General features: G+C 49.8%; 1 protein-coding gene across 2 annotated transcripts in view; it reads left to right on the forward strand.

Moving 5' to 3' along the window:
• The window catches only part of COL27A1 (collagen type XXVII alpha 1 chain), a 160,065-nt gene that overhangs the window by 463 nt on the left and 137,297 nt on the right, over nucleotides 1–22,305 (forward strand). The window contains exons 2-4 of one of the 2 annotated variants that reach the window (XM_027809525.2): nucleotides 947–1,245; nucleotides 10,153–10,223; nucleotides 15,031–16,472. In XM_027809525.2, coding sequence (XP_027665326.1) covers nucleotides 1,190–1,245; nucleotides 10,153–10,223; nucleotides 15,031–16,472 — 1,569 coding nt within the window. In that variant the 5' untranslated portion in view covers nucleotides 947–1,189. Of the gene's footprint in view, nucleotides 1–681; nucleotides 1,246–10,152; nucleotides 10,224–15,030; nucleotides 16,473–22,305 lie in introns of those variants that run through there. The other variant, XM_027809526.2, reaches the window with a different exon arrangement.

Here is a 22,305-nt window from a genome sequence, read left to right on the forward strand (position 1 = left end):
GACCTGCCGGTCACCCTGGGGTGCTCACGGTGCTGGCCCCCAGCTCGGTGGGACTTTGCAAGAGCTGGAAGAGGAGGGGGCACAGGGACGCAGGGTTTAGCCCATGCAGGAGTCGTCCGTGCCCCCCCGGCAGCACTGGCCAGGTGGGACCAGGTGGGCTCTGGTTTACTGTGGTGGGCGCTGCGTAGGGAAACTCCTTCCCCGCCGGGCTGCAGCTCCCATCCCTCGGTGCTGGGAGGAGACGGGGGGGGGGGGTGTCTGGAGATGCCCCGCACCAGTCCCCTGTCCCCCCTCCCTGTGGAGGCAGGGCAAGGAGGGGGAGGCTTTTCTCTTGCGAGCCTGACCCCCCCCCAGCCGCCTTTGCCAGGCGCGGAGCCCAAGGAGAAGCCGTGTCGGGTACCCTGTGAGACGGGTCCGTCGATGGGTCGGGCCCCCCCCGCCGGTGAGCCCAGGCGGGCAGCGCCCCCCCGAGCAGGGCCCTGCGGGGCATGGAAGGGTCTCCCTTAGCTTCTCGGCAGCTCTTCTGGCCAAAGGAGTTTCTTTTTTTAATTATTTATTTACTCTGTATTATTTTTTGTAAGTGCTTCGATATTAACAGAGGAGGGCAGCAGAGAGAGGCGGCGGCGACATCCTTAAATAATTTTCATTTCTCAAAATCTGCCTTTTCCTCTCCTCTCTAAGTCCAGAGGAGAGATCCTTGGGGGGGTGGGAGGCACATCTGCACTGCAAATAAAAATAATAATTACAACCACCAATCAACCAACAACAACAAAAAGTTAACAGCTAAGAAAAAACACTTTAAATCAAGGACTTTGGAAATCAGAGATCACAGAAATTATACTATTAATAAGGAGGGGAAAAAAAAAAAAGAGGCAAGAAATCCAGCGACCATGGGCCAGCCTGGCTTCCTAGCGTGTACTTTGTGTTCTCTCTCCTTTTTCCCAAGGTAATTGCAGTCTGCCGAGAGGGAGTTAAATGGGATTAAAAGATCTGTGTAAGCAAAAGGACCCAGAAGAGAAGGAGGAAGGAGTGAGCCGTCCGGGCCAGGGGGTGTCTTTGACACAGCTGAGCCCCTTAGAGAGGCAGAGAACTGAGCTCCTGGGAAGGATGTACCCACAAACCGGCCTGTCCCCCTTTTTCTGATGGATTGCCGCAAAAATTGCCCGAAAGAGACAATGCACTAAACGTGATGGAGCCGGAATCAGAGCCGGTCTCCAGACTCAGAGCTACAGCAGCAGGCAGGGGGTGAGTACAAAGTCCGACTTCTCCCGGGCTGGGGAAGGGCATCCCGGGCGGGATGGGGGTGCCGGGGGGTCCCGGGAGGGCTGCGGGAGGGGAGCGCCGGCCTGAGCGGGGAGCTCCGCTCCCGGAGCCCCGGGATGGGGTGGGGGAAGACATTCTTTCTGCCAGGGGGTGATGTGAAAACTCCTGCGCTGGAGAGGAGAATGGACTGGGAGAAGGGAGGCCACGCTGGAGCAGGAGGCTGGGAATGGGGCTGGGGTGTGCGGGAAGGGGTGAGAGCCGGGGGCAGGAGGACCCCCCCACCCACCCCGTTCCAACGCTCCGGGGAAAGGAGCCCCCAGCCCAGGAGCTGGTCCGGGGGTGGGCGCCGGCTGCACCCACGCGAGATGCAGGACGGGGCAGCTCGGCGCCCCGCTCCCCTCGCACGTCTCCGGGCACGGGCGGGGGCGGCTCCTCGGCTCTCCTGGGGGCGGGGGGGGGATGCTGCTCCTCGACCCCGTCCCGCGGGGACGTGGGGGCAGGAGTACCTGGAAGTCGGCGCCGCAGTCCTCCGGGAAGCGGTAGAGCCGTGGGGAGGGTGAGGCGCGGCCGGGGGGAGCCGGGTGCGGGGGGCACGTTCTTCGTGTGCCCCCGGGCACGCGCACAGACCCCTGTTTCCCCGTGGATGTACAGACGTGACCCACTGCAGCCCGCACCCCGCCCGTCCGCATTCGCACGGCCGGGATCGGCTTTTCGATTCTCATTGTTAACTTCGCTGCTGCTGTGTTGTTATTTTCCCGGGGACCAGCAAAGGGTTAATCCCTCTGGTTGCGTTGTCGGATGTAACGAGGATTTACCGACACTCCCTTGGAAGGGCTGGGAGGCTTCTGCCTGGCAGCCGGAGAGTTGTGTACAGGATCCCTCTGCTGCTGCCAGCCTCAGCTGGGCTGTGAGATGGGGTGAAAGAGTGGGAACGGGGTGAGGGGACCTGGGGCGCCCCCCCGGCACCCCGAGGGTCACCCCGCTGCTCCCCCGCCCCGCAGCGGCCGGGCGGGATGTGCCGTTCCCTTTGGGGGCTCCCGGCCGGGGCCCTATGGGGAGAGACCAGACCCCTCCCGGGGTGCCAGCCGGCTCTGCTGGAGGCCCTGTGTGTGTGTTTATATACTCACAAAGACTGAATTTCAGTGCTTTTAGGTTTTTTTGCACAGACGTGGCTGCGGCATGTCTGGAGATGCTGGTAGCTGCAGCGTCTCCCAGTTGTGCCTTCTGAACGTCGGGCAGGGTGCAGAGCGCGCTGCCTGCGACCCTGTGAGGGTGGCTGCTTTCAGACCCAGAGAAGCCCAATGGGAACAGAGAGAGAAAGATCCCTTTGACAGACCAAGAGCAGCGCCACGTTGTAGCGAGGCGAAGGGCGCCGATGCTGGGGAGCCACTTGGCATGAGGCACAGTCGCGGCACAGAGCACCCACTCGTGAGCATGACGGAGAAGGTGATGGCAGTCATGCTACAGATGAGGACCGGGAGGTCCTGCTCGAGTCCCAGGGCAAACTGGACCCTGCTGAGGACAGGTTTAGGAAATGGGAACCCAGGAGAAGGCAGCGTGGCTGCCTGCTCACTGATCTAGATCTGGGTTTGTATCTCGGTGTCCCGGGCTAGCACCGCGTATGGCCTCATGGGTTTGAATGTTGCATTGCCATGAGAAATCTGTGCTTTGGTCTCTTCTGGTGACTCTGAACATGTGTGCCTTTTGTTCCCAGGATCTCCTCTGGCTTAAATACCTCACCAGCATGCTGCTGATCCGTTCCCTCCTCAGCAGAGGTCGCTTGCTACCCTTCACATTATCTCCCAATGGGCTTTTTTGGTGCTGGGTTTTGATTTGCTTGGCAGAGTGCTGTGCATCCTACCGTTTCCCGCAGCTGGATGTTCCTGTTGAGGCCATTAGTCTTGGAGAGGGTCCTCTGAGCCCAGAGCTGGCTTGTGCCTGGGTTCACCAGGCCACCCCTGTGCTGCCGAGTCTTCGTCAGGGCGGGTGAGGGTTGTGCTGCCTGAAGGCAGCTTGTAACAGGAACTTTCTGGTGCGTTCCCATGTGGCACTGGGGGTCCCGCTTGTCCCAGCGCTCCTGCAGCATCCTCCGGAGCAGGGCTGGTGGCTGAGGAGATGCCAGGCATGCAAGAGAGCCATGGACTGGAGCAGGAGGGCTGGCTCGTTGGGGAAGGAGAAGCAGTTGCAGAGTGTACCCAGGCCTTGTCCCCGCTTGAGCAGGCAAAGCTTGTAAAACCAGAACGCAAAGTTTTACAGGCTCTGCAAGCTTAAAATACCCCTCTCGATCATTCCCATTGATGCATTTTCAGTGAATGCAGGTTCACTAAAGCACAGAAGAAGGTTTTGCATTCAGCTATTTATTGAGCACATGTTCAGACCGTAGCATTTGTGCAGTTCAGCTGTGGTGGTGCCACTTTGGCCTCTTCCAGCCCTGGTGCCACATGCTGGCTGTGGAGGAGAGTTGCTTGGTGCTCCTGGTGGCCTCCGACAGGAGCCTGCGTGCTGTCACAGTGCCATGGTGCTGGCCTAATGCTGTTCTGCGGCTGCCTGGCCCATGTGCTGGATGAGAAAGCTGCACGCACAGTGGTACAGCACCCGCCTGGCACCACCAAGGTTTGTCAGCCCCTGGGAAGACATGAAAGGGCTGGAGGAAGGTACGACTCCTGTTTTAAGAGGAAAAGACCACTGCATGCAAGCCGGGCAGGTGATCTGGGCACAAATTATGGCACTGCTAGACAAAATCAGTAATGGGAGCAACAGGCAGTCAAGTGGTGTGTGTGTTCTGGGTGCCTTGGGGTAGAGAGGAGGCAATTGCACAGCTCCCAGGGCTCCAGCTTTATTCCCTTTCTGCAGTGGGTTGAGGGGATAAAATTTGCCCTGCTTGAAAAGAGTGTTTATGGAGGTTACGTTACTGACTGAGGGTTGCCCAGGTCTAGTGGTGAGGGAGTTGTAGGAAATCTCTGACCAGAGGCGGGCAGACGGTATGGGGTTTTTCCCCCCCTCTTTCTTTGCCAATTTGTTGGGCCATAAGTAGAAATGATGGACGCTTACTGAAGTGCAAATGGAAACAATGGGGAATTCTATACGGCTCTGCCAAACCCCATTCACAAAATGAAGGAATGCAAAGGCGTTTGTTGGAAGGACAAAAAAGGAGTTAGATGACAGACCATGCTTAGCACTTCTGTTTGTCGAGGGCTCCAGTTACTAACTGAGAACACAAAGGCAAGGGCCAGTAGTGAGTGTTGTCACTTCACACAGCAATGAAGTCAAAAACCCAGACAGGCAAAGGGCGGTGAGCAAAGAGGAGACAGAGTAATGGGTTGTCAGGAAAGTTCCCCTGTTATGGAATGTTGCTGGGAGGTATCGGTGAGGGTATTTGAGGCATCACAGCTGTGTCAGTTTGGCATCTAGAGGTGAGGAAGCAGGTTGTCACCAGCAGGAGCTCAGAGGAGCTGGTTAGCTCTGGACCAGCTTTGTGCAATGAACACGCAAGCTCTAGCTCCCAGTAAGGAGGACAAGGACCAGTGGTTTGAAACCCGTCAGCCCGCTGTCTGCAGATAACAGCATAGACCTGTGAAAGAACAAGGCGCCAGGTGTCTGCAGGAGGGAGGGTTGGCCAGGCTGACACTTCACGTTCTGTCTACCGCAGATCTGCATTTCCCTCCTGGAGAAATCCTAAGGGGAGCTATAGGTGCTGGGGGAGCAAATACCAGCCCTTTAAGCATCCTGACTCTCCTTGTGCCTGGCTGATGTGCAGGCTTTCAGGAGAGCAAAGCTCCTTTGCAGGACTTGAGATCTGCTGCTGTACCGCTGCCGGAGCTGGGGTCCCTCCTCTGTGAACGCCCCCCGCTCAGCAGGCCCCCGTGGGTTGCTCTTTCACTACCAGGGGCATCCTCCGAAGGAAAGCAGCAGCTTTGTCTGTGCCACATTGCCAAAGCCCTGAGATAAACCTTTACAGGCACAGCACTAAGGGTGTTTTTGTCCTGCATTGAGATTAGATTTGGCAGAAATGGAGCCAGAGAAACCCTAGAAATTTCCGGGTTTGCATGCATGCTCCAAACTCTGGGGCAGGGTGGAGGAATTCAGACATTCCTGCTCAGGATCACCGTGAGGATGGGTTGGAGTCTGGCCTAGAGAGTTTCCCACCCTCGGGAGTTTCCCCATTTGGGCTACTGGAATCTCCAGTAATAACAGTGAGACAATCTTTGAAACCTTTGGCTTCGAGCTGCGCTCAGCGTGCTGTTAGCTAGAGCTCAGGTGGCCGCAGTGATGTCCCAGTTCAGCTTCTCCCCTTATGACTGTGTCTGCAATGAATTCCTCATTGTCATCTGAAAATCTATTTTGATGAACATGTACCTAGGGACAGTGGGTTGAATTCTGGATGTCTTGTGTACTAGATGCTGGGTGATATTCTGGGGGAGCTTTTTTGAACATTAAAATCATGTAGAGGGGTGCTGAATTTCATTCTTCCCTACTTAATACTGACAGTTTATAGATCACTCTTAGACTTCTCAGTATTTTTAAATGACCATGGAAATGTATCTATCTGGGCTGTACCTGCTTGTCTGCTTTCCCCTTGTTCTTAAAGATGTAGATGCTGAGTGGGGGTTAAATGAATACCATTTCAGTAACTGCCCTTAGCCTGTTGGGGAGAGCATGTGGACGCCACAGCACCTGCATACACCACACAAAATCTTTGACTGGAGGTGTGAGCTGATAGCTGGCTTATGCTGCAGAAAAGGTCCAGCAAAGGATGATACAGGGTTGATATGGGCACATCTACATAATCATATGTTTCCATCACTCTCTCCAAAAACTGAGGGTGAGAGGAGAAATACCATAGTTTCCAGGAGCCCTGAAAAGGGAGCCAAAGTCTGATCTGCAAAGGATGATACAAAATAAGATTTGTACCCCAAAAAGCTGGGAGCAGAATTGATGCCATGGTGCTTTTTAATACTCAGTGTGTAGTCTGTGATTTTTGTTTCCTGTTGACTGTCAAAACTGCTTGGGAGTCTTATAAAATATCACCTCCAGACATGTGCACAGGATTTTAAGCAACAAAGACATTTTCTCCTTTTAAGACACACTGTCTGATCTACAGCTAGAAATGTAGATTTGCTTTTCTTGAAAAGCAATTTTCAGCATCCAGCTGTCTTTTCTGGTCTTTTGGACAGAAAAAAAAATACATGCATCTGAATGGAGGAAAGTGGGGGGAATGGTTTTTCCACACTGCAAGAATGTTTGCAAATTCAAAGATATCTCCCCACCATAAATGAGGGAGAAAATAAAAATTAAATGCTGCTTTGAGCCCTTATAACATTTTCTTCAGCTTTAACCCAAGCAAACAACATGTCAAAATTGTTTGGACTTCTTTTTTTAAGGCAGGGGCAAGTCTTTTAATTTAAAAAATCTGGAGTCATTCCAACCAATTCCAGAAATTGTGGAGAATTAGCTGATCACAACTATTTTACAGATTGCTTCAGCTTTGTCAAACTTGCATTTTTTTGAGGATAATACCTGACCAAGTCTACCCTAGAGGCTATTGTCTTGCTCTTGTCCTTAGTACAGTGTAGTGCTTTATCTTATTCCAGTGGCTGTCACATAGGAGCCGACACGTTCAGCAGGATTTTTCCTTTACTTTTGCCTTGAGGTTGCCGTGCTGAGCATGACTTTACTGGGGCAATAGCAGCAAGACATACTGCACAAGCCACCTGGAGGGACGATAATGCTTCTTTAGCCTCCAGGTTACAACTTGCCACGCTCAGGAGTCTGATCTTTCAGTGCTCAGTAAGAAGATGGCAAGTGAGTCTGGAAGCTGAAAACCCAGGGCACAGTTGGGCAATTGTATGTCAATTAGCAGGCATGATTTCATCAGGTCTCCAGTGATGCAAGTCACCATGTGCAGGGACCTCCTGCCTGTCCTGAAGCCCCAGCAGAAGTGGTGCCCAGATCTTCTGGTTGCTTTTTGCAGCATCCTCAGGATGTTCATTCTTGGCTGTTACCTGCATGCCTGTGGTCCTCACTGCGAAGTTGCTAAAATCACCGTTAAGGCTGAGAAGCCTCATTACCTGTCTTTGTGCTTCTGTGTTGTCCCTCTCTGTTGTCTCCTGCCTTGCACTTCTGGCACTGGTTAGTTCCTGTGGACTGATCACAGGAGTTGGCAAAAAGTAGTGAAGCAAAACTGACCTGTAGTCAGTAGCTTTGGTTTGCTGTAAAGGGAGTTTGTTTGCACTGGAAAACTTCTAAGGTTCCATCATACATATTCAGGGGCACTTCTTCACCTAGCAGCTATAGCAATGGGATACTCATTCTGGTATTCATAGACCCTATGCAATAAAATAAATAAATGCCTTTATTTGGTACCTCTTGATAGAGTGTCTGCAGAAATCACTGGTTGTGGGACAAAGCTGAGATAAAGGCAAGGTGGGTTTGATACTCTGTATAAGGAGGAAGATGTCCCTTTACTATTGGTACTCGAGCTACTTATGCAACCCTGTCACTGCAGAGTTGTAACGGAAAAAGAGCCTGTATTATAAAATTCTGCAATAATTAACAGCCCCATCAGTCACAGGTCTGCCATTTGGAAGCTCCTTTTGCTTTTTCCATTAAGTTGGTAAATTTTGCCAAAGTGTTTTTCTTCAGCGTTTTGGCTCTCGGCCCCACTCTCAACTCTGAGAGTATTGGCTGTGTGAGGGGTCCAGGAGCAGGGCTGAGGCCAGCTGGATCCCACGCTGCGCATTCGTCTCCTTTATAGCCCCGTCAGTGTCACTGGAATGAAATTACGTGCTGCATTTTCCCCTAAGGCTTGTTCCCCTCACTGTGTTGGTCAACTGATCTTGGAAGCGAATTTGGGTTGTGAGGGTACCCCTTCAAAAAATCTGGACTTAAGTTTGGTGTGTTGTGTGCACCAGCATTTGTACGTAGCTGTACAAATGGGATCCTCACCAGAGAAAAGGCGTTCTTGACGCTTGGGACTCCTGCTGCCCTCGGTGTCCATGTCATATTGGTCACACCCTTCCCCTCGTCTTCCCGTGCTCTCATCGGGCAGTCAAACCCAGCTGATGATACTCAGCAAGGTCTTTGCTTCATGCACACATGGAATTGAGTCTCTGCATCTTAAAATTTAATTGTTCCTGTACTCCTTCCCTTCCCACATCCTCTGACTGACCTGAGACAACAGCTCAGCCTGGTCTCAGCAGTGTCTGTAGCCTGACAGCTCTGCCCCCCGGGATGGGGTGGGCAGACAACCACCAAGCCCCCCCCACTGGAGATCTCTTGGGCATAGTGAGCGTTTCCTGGTTAGCGTATGGTCGGCTATAGGGCATGGCGAAAGAATACCGTGATTTGGCTATCCAGAACTCCTGAAATGTGCAGCCCAGTGTCAGGGTAATGGAAACAGCAAAGAATGATGTGATTAATCTCATTTTGTTTCCCAGCCGATGCGCGGCCGCTCCAGTGTTTTGTCCCCTCAAGCCTTAAAATATTAGTTAGTGGCTGGGTTCCCGCATGGATTTTTACGTTTAAGGCCAGGTTTCCCCAAGGATGCGTAAATCACTGTGGTTTCATTTTAGCTGTGGGAAAGGGTCTCCTGCCCTGAGTGAGGATCTGGCCCAGGGTAATACATTCTCTCAGAGGATGCTTTCATGTGCTAAAGCTGAGGCTTGATGGCAGGGGAAGAGTGGTCTCTCATCCCACTGGACAAATTCTTTGTCTTTGTGGGATCTGAGGAGACGAGCAAGCTGCACTTTGGCATCGCTTTGCACACCCCAGCATTCGGGCTGGCTTGGTGAGGTGGAGGACAACCTGTGGATGTCCTGCGATGCTTGCTTCTGGCTGAGGACTTTCTGTAGTTTACATTCTTGTCTCCGTTCCCTCAGCAGCCCTTGTTGATCAAGCTGTTAAATATCATCTCTAGAAGATGAGGGAATTTAGTCTTCAAACTTTCCACTGACAGTTTTAAGTGAGCTTAACCAAGGAGTTTCCTATGTTCGTTATTTGGCTACAAGTCAAGGAAGTTGGTGGGGGAAGGGGGGGCTTCAGCTACATTTCTGGCAAAAGTTTTGCTCTCTGCTGCTGTTTTCAATGGCATTTCAAAGCTTAAAATTGAGCTAACAGAAAGGTTTGTCCGATTCCCTCTCAGGCATGAAAGGGTCTGCGAGAGCACTGTTCTCAGGAGTCTGCAGCTCTCATGCTTTCTGAAATTTCCTGCCATACCAAGCTAATGAAAAAGTTATTAGTGGCAACAGCACGGGGTGCTGAGTGGTTAGAAGCTGCTCCCATCTTTTACATCTGGGTGTAAAAAGAGGAATAGATCCATGTAGGATTTTGTATGTTTAGGATACTTTTTAAGCATTAGAACTCGGAATTCGTTGGCTGAGATGCAGGTGATATGTCGCTGCCTGTCAGCCCATTTTCCATCTATGTCCTCGTAGACATGCACATGCACTCCTGGCATGTCTTTTGACCTTCCGATTTTGAATTACTTCTCCATCCTCTTGCGTTTCTGATGTTCTGTCCTAGATGGAGCGAGTGCCAAAGAGCAGCAGCAGTAGCAAAGGGGCTGCTGACCTGGCGCTGATGACCCTGCATCTCAGAACACGGCTCCGGTCCTTGTTCAAGGCTTGATCAACAGCTCCTAATACCAGTGGGAAAGCAGACTACTGAATTCAGTGGGCTTTAGATGACTTTAAAGTAGCAAAATGAGATCTCAGTCAGAAGCAAGTGCAGTTCTGCTGAGCACTCGCTCTCCATTTTCCAGTGGACACTGCCACCAACTGCTAGACTTGTGATCAAGGAGAAGACCCTTAACAGGGGCAGGGTGGTGGTGGTGGTTAGTTTTTGTTAGTGATTTTGTAGAAACTCATTATTTTTTTTCTTTTCCAATTTTAGGGGATTCTGCTTTCTCTGGGCTGTATTATGTTTTACCTGGTTCCTGGGATTCACACAAGGAAATTCTGAAGGTAAATTACTTTTTTTTTTCTCTTCGCCCCGCCCCCGCCTCCTCTTTGAACCAAAGTAAAAGCTAAGTGCTTTGGTATCACTTTAGGACCATCAGTTAATAATGTCTGAGCCTACTGCACAGTCAGGTGCATTTATTGCTGATCATTGCAGTAATGATGATATAGATGATGCAGTTAACAGCTGGCAAAAGAACCAGCTTTTTGCAGGTGATTACGTGCCCCACAGGGTTTTCAGAAGTGCCTGCCTGTCTGGTAGAACTAGTGTGAACGAAGCACTTTGTGTCTAAAATGTCATTGGCATCCACCTGCACTTGTTAGGACTTAACTAGAAAGTGCCCCTTGAGGCTGGGGCATTAAGGAATTAAGCGTCTCTGGCAGACGGCTCTTTCCTTGACTTGAATGCAGCCCAGTCATGCCTCTGCAGGCACATAGGATGTTAGGCATACAGAAGTGATGGGAATTCTAAAAGTAAAAGCAAGTTTGAGGACTAAAAATCCCAGAGGAGTGGTTAATAGTAGAATGACTATGTCTGGTCCAGTCCCTGTGCTGTAAGGAAAGCATTCTATAGGGGTGTGATGAGACCCCTCCACCCTGCCTTTACACCCCTTCTCCAGGCATCGCCCCCCTAGTGCTGCTGGGGGCAGGACAAAATTGGGGTACAATAGTCAGTAGCCCCACAAGAGGAGATACAAAGCTTTAGAGTATACAAAGTAAAAAAAAAAAGTAATCTTTTACAGTTGGTAGTGGGAGCTGAGCATCTCTGCAACATGTGTTTGTAAAGGAGATATCTCCTCTTAAAACAGCAACACCTCTTCCACATGGATGCTTTAGATAGATACGTGCTAGAACCGAACAGTTTCCTCTGCAATCAGTAGGCAGCAGTAAGCGGACTAGCAGGCTCCAGGGCTCTCCTCTTAGCCTCTGAAACATGAAGGAAAAATAGAAAGTTGGTCAATGCTCAGCTGTAAGCCAGCCCACAAAGCACTTTTTACGTGGGGGGGAAATACATCCCTGCCATCAGCAATTTTGAAAAATGTAATATTTTCCAAATTCTGCTTCAATGCAAAAGAGGTGAACATCTGGCTGAATTACTTAGTCAAGCAGTTTTCAGAGCAAGTTTTATGTCAGCTCATAAAGAGGCAGAATAAATACTGTGTCTTGGCGTCCCTCTTTTCAAGCAGATTTTAATACGCTGTTTAGATTCATCTCTATCCATCGTTTTACTCCCATGATAATTACAGGATGGTGCCATGTCTTTTGTTACCGTCAGTCTAAAGGAAACTCTTGCTTTGCTTTTATTGCATTACCTTAGCGTGGTACATAACTTCCCTCTGAGATACTTTCTTTGCAGTAAAAGACTTTTTTTAAAATCTTGCTTGGTTTCCTTGCAGTCAGAGACAGGCTGTTCTCCTGGGTACCAGAAAGGAAAAACTTTCAAGGAAGCTGTAAGGAAACGCTGGTGACTTGAGACTGTATTCTCGCTCAGGATTTTCAAACACAAGAGTTACAAAAGCAGTAAGAGCTTGTTCGTAGGTCTGTGTAAGGATGAAATGAAGCCAACACTGTGGGCTTTGGAAAACACAGTAGTTCTTACTGTAAGGCTTAGGGGTCTTCCTGTGCACTGGAAAATCAGGGAATGCAGAAGATGATTTTTCCATAAAAGAAAGATTGTGAGGTTAGTGAGTTCATCTGATGTGCACTGACTAAGGGTCTGGGCAGTAACTTTTGGAAATGTGGCATTTGTTCAACCCCATTTTAGCTGTAGGCATTGCATCTCAGCTGCTGGATTCTAGGAAGCTGCAAGTTATTTCTCTCCCACTTTTTGGCTTCTTTTTCCTATGAAGCTTTTTGCATGGGGAAAGGGGGAAGGAAAGAAAGAGTTGGGAAGGAAAGCCATAAAACATTTTATCCCCTCTTTCAGAGATGGTCATGTGGTTGTTCAGGAATCTCTGCATCTCACTTCATGCACAGAGTCTGCTAGAAAAGTTTTTCCCAGTTGCTCAAATGTTGCTACAGGAGTGTTGCAACTAGCTTTAAGGCACCTGGGACCAGGCAGCTCTAAGTGAACGTTTTTTTTAAAAATGTGTTTTGATGGAAAAATCTACAGAGGAAAAAATTTGAAGGGGAAAAAATGCTTTGCTAAACTTGGAGCTACTTAAGGAAGCCAAAATTACCTTGCATCCTGTCATCCCGGGGGATGTGTCCCACCAGCCCAGGACAGTCAGCATGGGATGGAGAGGCAGATGGGCTGGGTGCACAGGAGTCCTGAGCTGTGTGCCTGGACCTGGTGCTGGAAAATCCACATACATGTCCGGCATGAGGTCTCTCTTAATCAGGTTTTGCGTAGGCATCAAGAATTTGGCTCTACCTTATTGGGTTGTGAGGGAAAGGAGTGGTTGAGTTGTGATTTTTTCTTTTTTTAAGCACTGTTGGATGCAGCTGCTAACGAGGCAGTTGGCTTGGTATTGCAAACAGGAGCGGCATCCTCTGAGCAGGGAAACATCCTCGTGTCTTTGAAGAGCAGCTACCAGATGAATAGCTCCTGTGGTGTAAAGCATCTCTGCCTAGTAGAGACGCACCACTGTCTGTCTCTGGGAGAGAACCTAAAAATACATGTAGAAATTGGAAGCTGGAGTCTAGCTCCTAGTTTAAGTGGTAAATTTATTTCCTTAGGGCTAAATCCTGATGCCTTTGAAGTCTGTGGCAAGGGTCCCACTTAACTTCACTAAAGCCAGGCTTTGGCCTTTACTGTTTCGTGGGCTCTGGAGATTATCCAGTATGAAGATATTGCTGTGATTGCTCCATTCAGTGCAGAGAGGGGAAGCCTCCACCTCTGCTGTGCTGAGGGACAGCCCTGTTGGGCAGTATGGCAGAAAAACTGGGGGGGGGGGGGGGGGGGGGGGGCAAGGATTTCACAGTATGGGAGAAGCACTGTTATTAACACTTGCAGATGCTGTGCAGTAAATGATCCCCTCTGCCTAGAGTGGGAAAATTTCCATCCCCTTTCACATCTGACACAGCTTCTCCAGGGTAGTCTCTGCTAGGAAATGAGTCAAGCTGCCTTAAAAAAGGGAGGTGGAAATAAAGCTCAGCTCAGACAAAGTAAATATTGATTGACTTGTTCTTACATACAAAAATGGCCAAGGTTTTTGCCAAAGTCAAGGAACAGAGGTTTTGTCATTATTCTCTTCCCTTCCTAGCCAGCCACATTACAGACCTCAGACTGGCTTGAGTCTACGACCCTTATGGCCAATGCTGAGGATCTCTTTTAAATGCCAGTTCTCCAAATATTGGATATTGTGCTGAATATTCAATAGTTAAGGGTGAAAGAGACCAAATTCCAAGGCCCCTTTACAGGAGAAACTTGTTTTTTCTTTGGACAACCTTTGATTTACTTTTAATCTAGCAAAGCAGCAATCCCATGGTGTTAGCTGACGTGCAGCCATGATTGGCACTGCTGTATTTCTGATTGTTAAATACTTACCTTGTGAGGTCAGCATCTGGGTTGTACAGCCCAGGCTAGCTTCCCGGAAGAGCACTTAAATACAAGAGTTAGCTGGTCATCGAGTAATGGGGATTGCATTCGGGCAGGGAAGAGGGAAGGAAATCCAGTTATCCTAGCTCATTTTCAGCAGCAGTGGTGTCATGGTAATCATTATAGCGTTACCTACGTGGTATAGATGGATAAAGGTAAGATCTTTTATTAGACAAAGTGATTGAGCTGGATCAAGAGAACAGGCTTTTGGGTGCATGAGCACCTTTGTCAGGTCTGGGCATGTTCACCTTTGCAGCTTTTCTCACATAGAACTCTGCATCTTCCCCACTGAAGTAGTTCAGCCGAGGCTGCTGCCAGCTGGCTCTGGTTCGTGTTGCTGTTGCCTGCTAATCTGCCTTGGACTCCAAGCTGTGTGTGACTCCTGTTAGACCTCAGGGCCAGAAACCAGAGGATTCTCCTTGTCTGTCCATTGCAGACTTCTCCTGGAGTTGATGGAGAAAGCTGTCTCTGGGCATCGGTCCCTCTCATTCTGGCTGGAGCAGGCACCTCGCCCCTAGGTGACAAACACTGGAGGCGAGTCTCACCTGCTCGGTGGCAGCCATACCTAATTTCTCAGCTCTTCACAAATCAAGTCTGGTTCCTTCAACCTATTAAAATAATTTAAGGATGTAAGTTGATCTGCTGGGAAAAAGTACTGCTCTTGAGAACCTTGAGTGGTTCAGCAAAATCTAGGTGCAATTTTTTCGTGCTGGGGGGCACCTTCGCTTCCCTAAACTCTTCAGACTCTCAAAGATCAAAAGCTGCTTCTTACCAATTTGGAGAGAGACAGATACAAGGCTTTTGCTCCCTTTGAAAGTTCTGTTACTTGCCTTCTGGGGATATAAAATTTTGCAATCCCAGCTCAGTCTGTTGTTCAAATTCCTTTCCAGCTGTGTGGTCAGTACTCGGAATTAAATCCCAGAGAAGTGGACCATTGGTGCTCAGTGGGAAATTTCCTTCTGGTGAGGTCAGCTCCCTCCAGACCATCTGGAGGTGGTCTCTGGTGGGACAGGATAGCTAGCCACATGCACCATGGGCCTAATGCATTTCGGCAATCACTGGTAACTAAGTTGAGCGTGCACTTGCACCTCACGCAACATGCGGAAGAGCTACACGCTCTCCATTCTGATTATTTGAACGTATACATGTGAGAGGATGGTTGGGTGTTCCTGCAACCTGCTGCCTTTTTGCATGGACTGGTTTGGCCCCCCCATACCCATCCAGACCTTGGGTTGCCCAACACCTCACGTTTTCTTTGTGCTTCCCTTTCAGGTGTGGATGTTCTTCAAAGACTGGGCCTGTCAGGGAAAAGGCCATCGAGCGGATGGTCCTCATCACGTACAGTTCCTCAAGGAGTCATTCCTTTCAAATCAGGGGTCATCTTCACTCAGCGGGCACGTGTCGAAGCACCAGTCAGCACCATCCTCCCCGCAGGCTCCAGCACTGACCTGCTCCTAGTGCTGAGCCTCTGCTCCCACCGCATCAACAATGCTTTTCTCTTTGCTGTCAAGAGCAAAAAGAAAAAACTGCAGCTGGGGGTCCAGTTTGTGCCTGGGAAGATCATAGTATATGTGGGCCACAAGCGCTCTGTATATTTTGATTACAATGTCCATGATGGCCAGTGGCACAATATGGCCATCAACATCCGTGGCCAGACAGTCACTTTATTTACTTCTTGTGGGAAGCGCAGAGTACATGCGGATTTGCATTTTAAAAAGGACGAGGCTTTGGATCCACATGGATCTTTCCTCTTTGGGAAGATCAACCAGCACTCCGTGCAGTTTGAAGGAGCCATCTGCCAGTTCGATATTTATCCTTCTGCCAAGGCAGCTCATCATTACTGTAAATACCTGAAAAAACAGTGCAGGCAAGCAGATACCTACCGGCCGAACCTGCCCCCCCTCATCCCGCTCCTGCCCAGGGATCCCAGCACCTCCCTGAGTACCCCACGGCATGTGGAGCCCTCGCTGCAGGGTCTGAAGAACCTGACCACTGCTGCCCCATCCTTGGAGTTTGGCAGGGTCACTGCACCCCTCAAGACTCGGGGTTCAGGTGCAACAACCATCACATTGGCATCATCCCCGCCATCACTGCTCAGACTGACAACCAAAGCCACAAAGGTCACGGTGGCCTCATCTTCTGTTCCATCAAGTACTGAAACACAGCCACCCACCCATTCTCTCCCTCGGGGGACAGTGACCACCCCCAGGGTGTCTCGGCCCACTCCCAGCATGCGCATGGAGAAACCCCCCCTTCCCACTGCCAAAAAGGCCCCACCGACAAGCCAGAGCCCTGCCACAGCCAGCAGGAAGGAGTCCAAGCAAGAGACCAAAAAGAAGATCAACCAAAAACCGACCCTGGAGCCCTCCGAAGCACCCATTACTGTAAAGCCAATGAAGAGGATGACTGATAACACAACCAGCAATGTCCACTTTGTCACCCTGAAGCAGACTCCGCAGAACCCAAGCAACGGGCCTGTTCCAAAGAAGCACGTGCCATCACCTGCCAGGAAGGTGGATCCTAGCAGTGTCCCTCTGGTGTACAGCAAACCAGCCCTGGGGTCTGCCCGTCCCACCTCCAGAGCCAGGGCACTGGCCTTCAACCTCACAACCCCAGCTGCGACTGATGGCTATCAAATCTTCGATCCCCTCGGGCCCACTCCGTTTCCATTTTTACTGGGATATCCAGGAGTGAAAGGAGAGAGAGGACCTCAGGTGAGTTCAGGCTCTTGATGCTGCTGTTCAGTCACAGCTCAGCCCAGCAGTGGGCAGACCCTCACCTGCGAGGGTTTCTGTAGAGCTTAGCGGAGTGGGACAGCTCGACAGCTGGAAATAGCAGCAGCCAGGCACTGTGACACTTCTGATGTGCACAATTTTAGCATATATCTCGGTGTAAACTTGGGTGCTCTTAAAAAGTCTGTGATTAAAGTTGCTGCTTAATGTTAAACTTAAGAAAAAAAAATTTCCTTCCTTCCTACAAGTTGCTGGTTAAAATTTTGATGGCCAGGTTGGGGCTCTGTTCCACACCCCTGGTTTTACTCAGGGGCAAGAGGGCAGAACTGTTGGTCACCTTGCAAAGAAAACGCAGGTGCCTCAAAGACATGCTGAAATTAACTATTAGTAACACACTGCTTATTAATTTGTGTTGTGCCTGAAATTCACGTTTCCAGAAAACTGCCCTGTTTGAGCGAATGCAAGTACAGAGATTGCTTCAGGAATTATTTTTTTAAACAAGCTCTCTTCTATTTTTATGATATAAGTTTGGTTTTTTTTATTTCTTATAGCCTGCACTTAAAACGTGCAAAGAGTTTCCCTTATAAATTTAACTGCTGCATTCCACACAATAACTACTCTCCGGGTGTATATCTTGGCCATCATAAAAGTATATACACATTTTGTAATGCTAAAAGCAGTCAGACCACACTAATTATCTGCTAGCTTTTTTTTTTTTTTTTTTTTCCAAACACAAGAATGCAAACAGGATCTTTAAACTGGCCAACTTTTTGGAGGATTTGGTGTTCCAGCCCCAGCCTTTTGCTATATTGTGTATATGAGAGAGAGGGATTGTACATGTAAAATAGGTTTCTCCCAGACGGAGACTTTGGTTGCCAAGTTCCAGCCTAGAGCAAATTTTTACAGCTGACTTCTTAAAATAGTGAAAGAAGGGTTTACAATGGAAATATTGAGACTGGCTTGCGGAACACAATCGACAGCACTCGTGCCTGCAGATGTGCCGCTCGTGTTGTGAGTAATACCTGAAGTGAAACGTGGGGTTTGCCTCCCCAGAGCCCCCAGTGGGTGCTTACCTGGATGGTTTACATTTCCCGCCCGTCCCAGTTCAAAGCAGTGTGGTGATTTCTCTCCTTGTCATTTGGGTAGGGAGTCACTGAGGGGGTGTTTTGCTGGAAGGTCCCCCTGTGGGAGGGGTGGGCGTGCTACGCGGGCAGGGGATGGGGCGCAGGCTGGCGCAGGCATGCGGCCCTGGTGCGGTCTGTCTGCGCGGAGGAACCGTGGTAAATCCCTGAGTAGACGGACTGAGCTTCGGCGATTTTGTCTTTGGGCAGCCTGCTGTGTTGCATGGAGAGTTGTTTTAGGCATATTTCCAAGAGGAGAAATTTGGTAACTGTGAACTTCTCTTAAAACACGACTTACCTGTAGGGGTGGGTGTGGGTGGCCTGCTCTGAGCCCAGCGAAATCCCGACCTTTTCCACCCTCTTACCCTGCAAGTGTCATGAGGGTGACCGAGCTCCAAGCCCCCGGTTCCCCCTGCAATGTAAAGTGCTTATTATTGAACTGGAGTGGAAAATCCCTTTCAGCTTGTGAATCATAGCAAAGAAACAAATTCAGGCTGTAGAGGGCTGAGGGAAGAGATGGCAGGGTTTTTCCATCCCGTCTGAGAACAACGGGAGTCCTGAATTGAGGGAAAGGAGAACATTTTGAGGCTCTGTCTGGCCTTGTTATCCTCTTTGACTGCTGGAAACAAAAGTTGGCACTTTGGAAGGGAAAGGTTATGGCTTGGCTGCAGCTGGCTGCCATGCAGAGCTTGATAGCTCCTGTGACTCACTCAGATCTCTGCACCGTACTTCGCTGGATGTCTCTGACGTGTGAAGAAAAAGAGGGGAAAAGACTGGAACAGGGATGACATGTTGAGAAATTAATGTAGCACTTCTATGGCCAGACGAGCATGTTTCAGAGCAAGTGCTGATAAATGTTCTGTGCTTGAGTAATTACCTGGCGCCGTCCCCGCGGTGCTGGGCAGCCGTTGTGGATGAGGTCAGTGCAGCCCTTCCTGCTCTGCTGCGTGGTACCGCAGCCCGGCGCTTTGCCAGGACGGGACAGGTGAGGGGCTGGGAACGTCACCCACGGTGTCTGGTGCACGGGTGGAAGGGTACGATGATTCATTAGTTTTCCCATTTGTGTTGCCTGATACAAGGTCTCTGAGAACGCTGTCCCTCTGGGCAGAGAAGCGTGTATGGGAAATTGCCTTTACCTTTTCAGCAAGGACTGGGGCCACCTTGGCGAGGTTCTCTGGGGCAGAGGCAGGCTGGCAGCCGGCAGCACCCTAACTGTCTGGCTTCTGCTTGGAGAGGAAGGACCGTCTTTCATCTTGATCATCCCATCCCAAAACCAGGATGCGAATGAGAGCCACGGTGCGAGGCAGTGATGACTTGCACATTGTGGTCTCTGCAATTCTGGCTTTCCGAATGCTACCAGAGTAACTGGTATACCTTAGCTGTGCAGAAGGGCTCCATCCCCACAATGGAGGGAGGTGTCCACGTGGTTAGGGGAGTGCAAGCAAGGGGCTAAAAGGATCTGTTCACCTAGCAATGAAAGGCAGCACCCTGGGTGGATTTATCTGTCCCGACAGACCGCCACGGTGCTGCGCAACAGGAAGCAGAGATGTTGCATCCCACATGCAACCAATGGTAGAGGATTAATTCTTCAGGAATGTTTGGTTTGCTGGGTGGCTAAGGAAGGGAGGATAATGTGTTCTTAAAAAAGAAAAATTTCTTGGGAACAATTAATAACCACAAACATTTGGGATCTCGGTTCTACATTTCTTTTGGAGCGGGGGAATAGCAAAAAGAACACCCAAACATCATGCTAAGTCAGTAACACAGCACTGACTCAGCAGCTGGCAGATGTTCCTCTGAATCATCCCCACGGCTGCCTGCAGCACCTCTGCGGAGCCTTGCCTGAGACCTCCAGCCCCTGCGCGGGGCCAAACGCACCTCTGCGCAGCTTGCAGAGCAGCGTGACCCCAGCGCATGCCTGCAAATAGCTTGGACGCCCACAAAAGGAAAATATATTGAAAAAAAGCATTTTGTTGCCAGCATGTCAAGCCCTGGAACCCTTGCAAAGCTGCGATGTGCTAGGTGTTTGACTCCTGTGGCGGATGAGGTATCATTTGCTTGGCTATACCAGCAGCAGGTTTGACGGGCAGGTTTAGGGGGCGGTAGCCGCTCCCTGCCCACCAGCCCTGCCCGCTGGGATGTGTGTACTCGCCGCAATGTGGGAAAGCTGGAGCAAACCCCTTGCTCTGGGCACAGCTGGGGTCTGGCTGGGCCGCCCACAGCGTACCCCAAGTTGGACCTTTCTCCTCCTATATAATAAGGCTGTAATTCTATAGCTTTTTGGACCCGACAACCAACTATTGACTCTTTTGACAAGTGCTTGAGGGTTATTTTTAGAGCAAGAAAACCATACCTAATGCTGAGCGCGCGGAGGAGTGGGCTGAGTTCGCTAAGAGGCTGTGGAAGCACTGAGTAACGCAAGAGGAGTGGGGAGGGAAGGAGGGAGCATGTTTCAACCAACTTCACGAGCATCTGAGTGGGAAGAGCCCACGGGTGGGTGTGCCAGCGGCCCCTGTCCCCCAGCACAGGGTGGTGTGTGGCCAGGAGACCCAGGTTCGAGCCCGCGTGGCAGCAGCCCCCTTTCAAAGGCGGGTGTGTTCTGAATGTCCCCAGTCTAGACTGCTCCAGCTGCCATCTTCCGCACCAGCAGTTTGTCTTGGAGCCCAGCTCCTTTCATAAAGGAGCAATCCTTGCCAATTCAATCAGCGGGTAGGGGAGAGAGAGGTGATTGGGAACGCTGATAAAATACGAAGTGCCTATTTCCAGTCCTCCTTGTACCAGAAAAGGCTACTCGAGCTGACAGCCGATGATAAATTGAGGAACACACAATGTGTTTGAATGTCTCTTAATGAATGAGTCATAAAAAAAAAGCGATCACATGCTTTGTATAATACATGGGAAAAGTTTTAGCCTCACACACACAGTTGGATCACAATTTTTTGCTAATTTAACCAGAACTATCCCCAAAGGGAAATCTTGTTGCAAGCAAATGACTAAGCATCAGAGAGCTCTGTTTGTGTAAAACAAAGTTCGCTTTGACGAGCAGTAGTTGGAAGTGTGATTGAGATAAATGTGCTGCAAAGAATGTGGGGATGTATTGTATAAACATATACAGGTATGTTTATAAATCTTTAAAAATAGAAAGCGGGTGATAGAACAGGCGATCCTTTATTTCTTCACGCCCGTTCAGACTTCTTTCCAAGGTCTGAGATTGCTCGGGAGTCTGAAGCGTCTCATGCAGAGACTGTTCCTGAAATGTCTCTATAGAAAAGCTGCTTTCATCAAGCTGGAATACTAGTGTTTTGTTACGCATTGTACTGCCACTCTATCAGGAATCCAGTTGTGGACAAGGACTTTTCTGTGATAGGTGCTGTATGGACCCAGGATAAACATCTGTGTCTATTGAAGAAATCATATTACAAGACTGGCTTTCCACCAACGTGCCTGTCCCTGCCAGAATTATGAGGCCTTTTTCTTTTCAGACTGGTTGAAACCCAGATGTGTCCAAATGTAATACGCTGAGTCTGTATGGCAGAAGAAAGTAACTGAAGTGCTGGATTTCCTCCCCCGCCCGCCCCCCCCCCCCCAAAAAAAAAAAAAAAAAAAAAGAATTCCAGATTTTTTTAGGCAGTATTTTAAGCCAGGTTTTAGTTTAGGTCCTGTCTCCCTCTGTGCGCAGTTCCTGGCAAGGTCGGCACGGTGGGGAGGGGTTGGCGTGTCCTTCGAGGATGAGGTCTTCTCCTGTTCTCCTGAGCGGGGTATTTGTAGTTCTAGTGCTGCCCCTGTAGCTGCCTAGCACCTCTGTGCTGGTGCTTTCCAGACGTACAAGGCTGAACGGTGGGTTTGTGGCAGTGGCCTTGCCTATGGAATGTGCCTTGTTTTCCTCGGGAAAGAAAACAAGACAGGTTCTCTATCTGCAGGGGTAACATCACTGCTCAGAAATTGATGCCAATGTGGGGAGAAGCTTTTGATGCATTTTCTGAACTCCCTTTTAGGTTGTTTTTTACCACATGCATTAGCATCTAAGAAGGAATGTTTTGTCTTCAGTCCTGGCAGTGTTTCGCACAGTGCAGGATGCCCACCTCTGGAACAGCCTTTTCTGGGATAAAGGAGAACTGTGGCAGTGATGCTGGGGGGGGGGGGGGGCGGAGCAGATGTACAGTGGAGAGACCCTAAAGCAGAGTATCAGCGTGCACTGGAACATGAGCTGAATTGTGTCCTGGGTAATAGTCAGCTGTTTGCTACTAGTCTGAGTACTTGCCCCCTGGGAAACTATGACAGGAGTACTTTGCTATCTGAGTAAGTTGATTCAGTAGTCATTCAGAAGGAAGCAAGTCATTTCCCAAATCACCAGCACCAGTTCCTGTACCGATTATGCTTTCCTTCAAGCTGTCTCCCAACAGGTTCAGCCTTGCTCAGGTTTGGAGATCTGAAGGCACACGGCTCCCAGTGGCATTGCCACAGGCAGAGGAAGCAGTGTGAGGAGGGTCACGATGTGGGAGAGGCAGAGGTATAAACTCGCTGATCTTGGCAGCAAGAGGAAATGGTGAGATTTCTCTTGTCCTCAGGGTCCAATGTATTTCCCTTTCAGACAACTTAGCTTAATTTTCCATTTGCAATCTGAAGCTCAAAAAGCTAAGAAAAAAAAGTCCCTTTTGCGCCAGAAAGTTTCCCAGCAGCAGCTTAGAATAAAT

The sequence above is a fragment of the Falco cherrug genome, chromosome 9 (assembly GCF_023634085.1).
Source record: "Falco cherrug isolate bFalChe1 chromosome 9, bFalChe1.pri, whole genome shotgun sequence".
Classification (NCBI taxonomy): Eukaryota; Metazoa; Chordata; class Aves; order Falconiformes; family Falconidae; genus Falco; species Falco cherrug.